This window comes from Primulina eburnea, chromosome 3, assembly GCF_022965805.1.
Source record: "Primulina eburnea isolate SZY01 chromosome 3, ASM2296580v1, whole genome shotgun sequence".
In the NCBI taxonomy this organism is placed as follows: Eukaryota; Viridiplantae; Streptophyta; class Magnoliopsida; order Lamiales; family Gesneriaceae; genus Primulina; species Primulina eburnea.
The window spans coordinates 51,055,665-51,059,499 of NC_133103.1; the positions used below are offsets into that span (position 1 = coordinate 51,055,665).

Here is a 3,835-nt window from a genome sequence, read left to right on the forward strand (position 1 = left end):
ATGGTGGGTAATATTTTAATGGTCTTGTAAGAGTACAAATCCAACATATTAAATAATTAAAGTTATTAATGGACCTTGATTAATCAAGCCCATTAATGTTAATTAAAGAGCCCAATTATTATACTATGATAATTAGGTCAAAGGTTAATTATAAAAGTGGGTTGAGAAGTCATAACCCTAGCCTCCCAATCACCATATTTTCGAAAACCACTCCTCCAAAGAAAGATAAAAATCGGCCACCTCTCTTGAGAAAGAATTTTGAGTCGTCTCTCAAATATTTTTTCCTACGTAAAATCTCTTTCATATTTTCTAGTGCAATTTGGAAGATGATCCAGCGTTCTAGTCGTGGACTTAATAGGAGGATCAAACAAGGAGTTCATTGAAGAAAGTTCGTAGGGATTCATTAAGAGCTAATCCGTTTATATCGGATTAGTTGGAGCTACGTGATCTATTCATCAAAGGTATAACGATTTTAACGCTCTATAAATGTTTATGATAAAATCATATGAGCGCCCAAAGCAAAATACATATTGAGTGTCAAGATCTAAAATTTTTTAAACTTCCGCTGCGTTTGGACACGAGAAAACCGGGATCCAACAATTATTACTTCCCTGATATCTTTTATTGATGATTGCTCGCCTATTTGCACTCGAGCTACCAATGACTTGATAACAAAGATCAGAGATGCGGCTTATGAAGCAAAAGACGTCCTCAAATCTCTCATCGCCACTCACTTTCTGCACAAGTATGGGAGTTATAAGCATGAGAGATTCCAAAAATTCCCCCGAAGCTTGGAAGAAGTGATCAAGAATATCGAATCTGTTGCAAAAGAAGTGAAGGGGTTTCAGAAGGATGGAAGCGGCTTACACGAGCGGGTGATTTCTACTATTGCCGGTTCGTTGGGGTCAGCTTCGAGGGGCAGTAAATCCATGGTGGCATTAGACAATGATCTGGAGACAAGAATACTGGAACAACTAGTGGGAGGACGAAAGGCGCTCGACATCGTATCGATAGTCGGTATGGGTGCCGTTGGTAAGACAACTCTCGCTTCCATCTTGTTTCATAGTCAGCTGATCAAGGAAACTTTTGACATTCGTGGGTGGGTCACAATACCTCAAACGTATAATGCCCAAGAAATAGTTTTAGCCATTCTAAAAGAAATTGGAGTACCCTTGGATGGGCAAAAGAACGGTGAGCAGCATCTATATCAAAGTTTATATGGTAGAAAGTATTCAATTTTATTGGACGATGTTTGGATTACACAGGCATTAGATGATATAAAGAAGTATTTTCCTGGAAACGAAAATAATAGTCGAATCGTTTTAACGACCAGGCAATCGGAATTGGCGTCATACACCAACTCTTGTGGCTCTTCTCATGAGATGAAACTTTTAAATGACAATTCGAGTTGGCGTCTACTTTGTAAGGAGATATTTTTGCATAAAGATTGCCCGCCTGATCTGGTTGAAATTGGAAAGGTGATAGCAATACGTTGCCAAGGTCTTCCTTTAGCAATATCAGTTATCGCAGGACATCTCAGAAAGGAGAGCATGAGTAAAGAATACTGGAAATATGTGGCTGAAAACTTGAACTCGGTCTTGAAAACTGTCGATGATCTAATCATAGAGATATTATCTTTAAGTTATGATTACTTGCCCCATCATTTGAAAGCATTTTTTCTTTATATCGGCCTTTTTCCACGACAATATGAAGGCATAAAAGTAGCAAGTATGATCAAGCTATGGGTTGCTGAGGGATTTGTGAAACCAAGTGTATCTAATTGTGTTGAGATGGTTGCAATGGAGTACTTGAAAGATCTTACTAATAGAAATCTCATCTTTGTTCGTCTATATGATTCATTTGAGGCACCAAGGTTTTGTGTAATCCATGATCTTTTGAAGGATGTATGCACAAAAGAAGCTCAGAAAGAAAAGTTTTGTTGCGTCATGAAGAATAGGCGCTTCGATACCTTTTTCATTGAACAATCAAATAACCAACGACGACTAATTATTGATCCAATTACTAGGGAAGGAGATGAGAATAATGATTCGGAGAGTGATGATGATCTAACTGATTTACTGATTCATCTGATGAAGCTTCTCCAGGTACTGGTTCAGATGATAAGAATTGGGAGAATTACAATGTTTCGGAGCATGATAGTGATTCAGAGGACGACAATATTTCGGAACATGATAGTGATAAAAATTGGGAGCATGATAGTGATTTAGAGGACGACAATGTTTCGAACATGATAGTCATAAAAATTGGGAGACCGACAATGTTTCGGAGCATGATGATGCAAGTAGCGAGAGCTTTCATTCTTCCGAGGACGACAATGAATATCCTTGCGATATTATTCGATCAATGTCACTTATCTGATCTTTTCTCTATCATTATTTACGACGATGATATTTTTTATGATGTTGATGACGAGCATGCCAGTGATACTACATCAATGCTTAGATTATTCTCAGGATTGCTCAAGGTATTGTCCGTCTGTAGGCTAGATAACGATGAGTTTCCAGTACAAGTTCTAGTGCTAGTTAACTTGAGATACCTTGAGCTCGGGTTTGTTAATCAAGTCCCTCCCTCATTATCGAGATTATGGAATCTGAAGACCTTAATAGTTAAGTCACACTGTGAAATATATCTACCGCTCGAAGTCTGGGAGATGCCACAGTTAAGACATCTCTAGATTCACTACTGTTTTCTTCCAGAAGTTCTTAATTTTCAAGTTAGTGAGACAGACACGTGGGGTTTTAAAGGCCTTCAAACACTCTCAAATGTAACAAATTTCAGGTGCACAGAGGAGTTCCTTACAAGAATCTTGTATCTCAAAAAGCTAAAAATCAAGTTCTCTCATGACACTACAGATTGGTCGTTTTATTGTCTAAACAATCTTTCCCATCTGTGTGAACTCGAATCTTTACGCTGGAAGTTCTCTGGCAAGCCAAAAGAGACTCTTGAGCGAAACATCAGCTTCCCGTCTTCGTTAAAAAAGCTGGTATTAAGGGGCTGCAGGATCCCTTGGGACAAGATGACCATTATTGGTATGTTGCCCAATCTTGAAGTTCTCAAGCTGAAGGATAGAGCCTTTGTAGGATCGTTACGGGAGTCAAATGACGACGAATTCAGCAAACTTAAGAGCCTATCAATCGAATTTTCGAGGGATCTAAAGGCGTGGCGAGCCGAGGATTACCATTTTCCACTTCTCCGCCACCTTTTGCTTCGACAATGCATTGCTCTTGAGGCAATCCCATGCGGAATAGGAGAAGTTTCGACACTTGAAATAATCGAGTTGCACGGATGTATGTCTAGTGTCGTGTCTTTCGTGAAGGACATGCTTGGGGAAGACTGTGAAGTTATACTCAAAGTTTCTAACATGCAAAAGACAAAGGTCTATCAATGATTTGGTCGCGGATGATCGAAGGAATAATAGTACTCTAGTTAAATTATATATGCAATTTATTACTTTTGTTTTGTGATGCTAATGATTAATTACCATTCCATGTGTGCAGATATGAAATAACTCTTGTGTGATATGTGTTGGATAATTTGATCCTTAATTAATGAAAATTAAGCAAGATAATCAATGTGTTTGATTGGAAAAATTCGAAACGAAAAATGAACCTTAATGAACGAATATTATGTTCGGTGGCTCTGAATTAAACTCGAAACGAGTTCATCAAATGTTGAAAGAACTTCAAACGAGTATTCGGAAAATGTAAGGGGCGAAATCTGGGAAAAAAAATTCGATCGTGAACAGTAGCAGGCGCGCACATGCGCGCAGGTCTGCGCGCAGGTGCACGCACGCCTGCCTGCCAAGATCTCGAGC

General features: G+C 38.8%; 1 protein-coding gene across 1 annotated transcript; it reads left to right on the top strand.

Moving 5' to 3' along the window:
• Nucleotides 1-3,479, top strand: LOC140827453 (putative disease resistance protein At1g50180). The gene is made up of 2 exons (XM_073190129.1): nt 1-7; nt 583-3,479. The coding sequence occupies exons 1-2, from the start codon at nt 1-3 to the stop codon at nt 2,226-2,228; spliced, it is 1,653 nt and encodes a 550-aa protein (XP_073046230.1). The 3' UTR covers nt 2,229-3,479.
• The last annotated feature ends 356 nt before the right edge of the window (nt 3,480-3,835 follow it).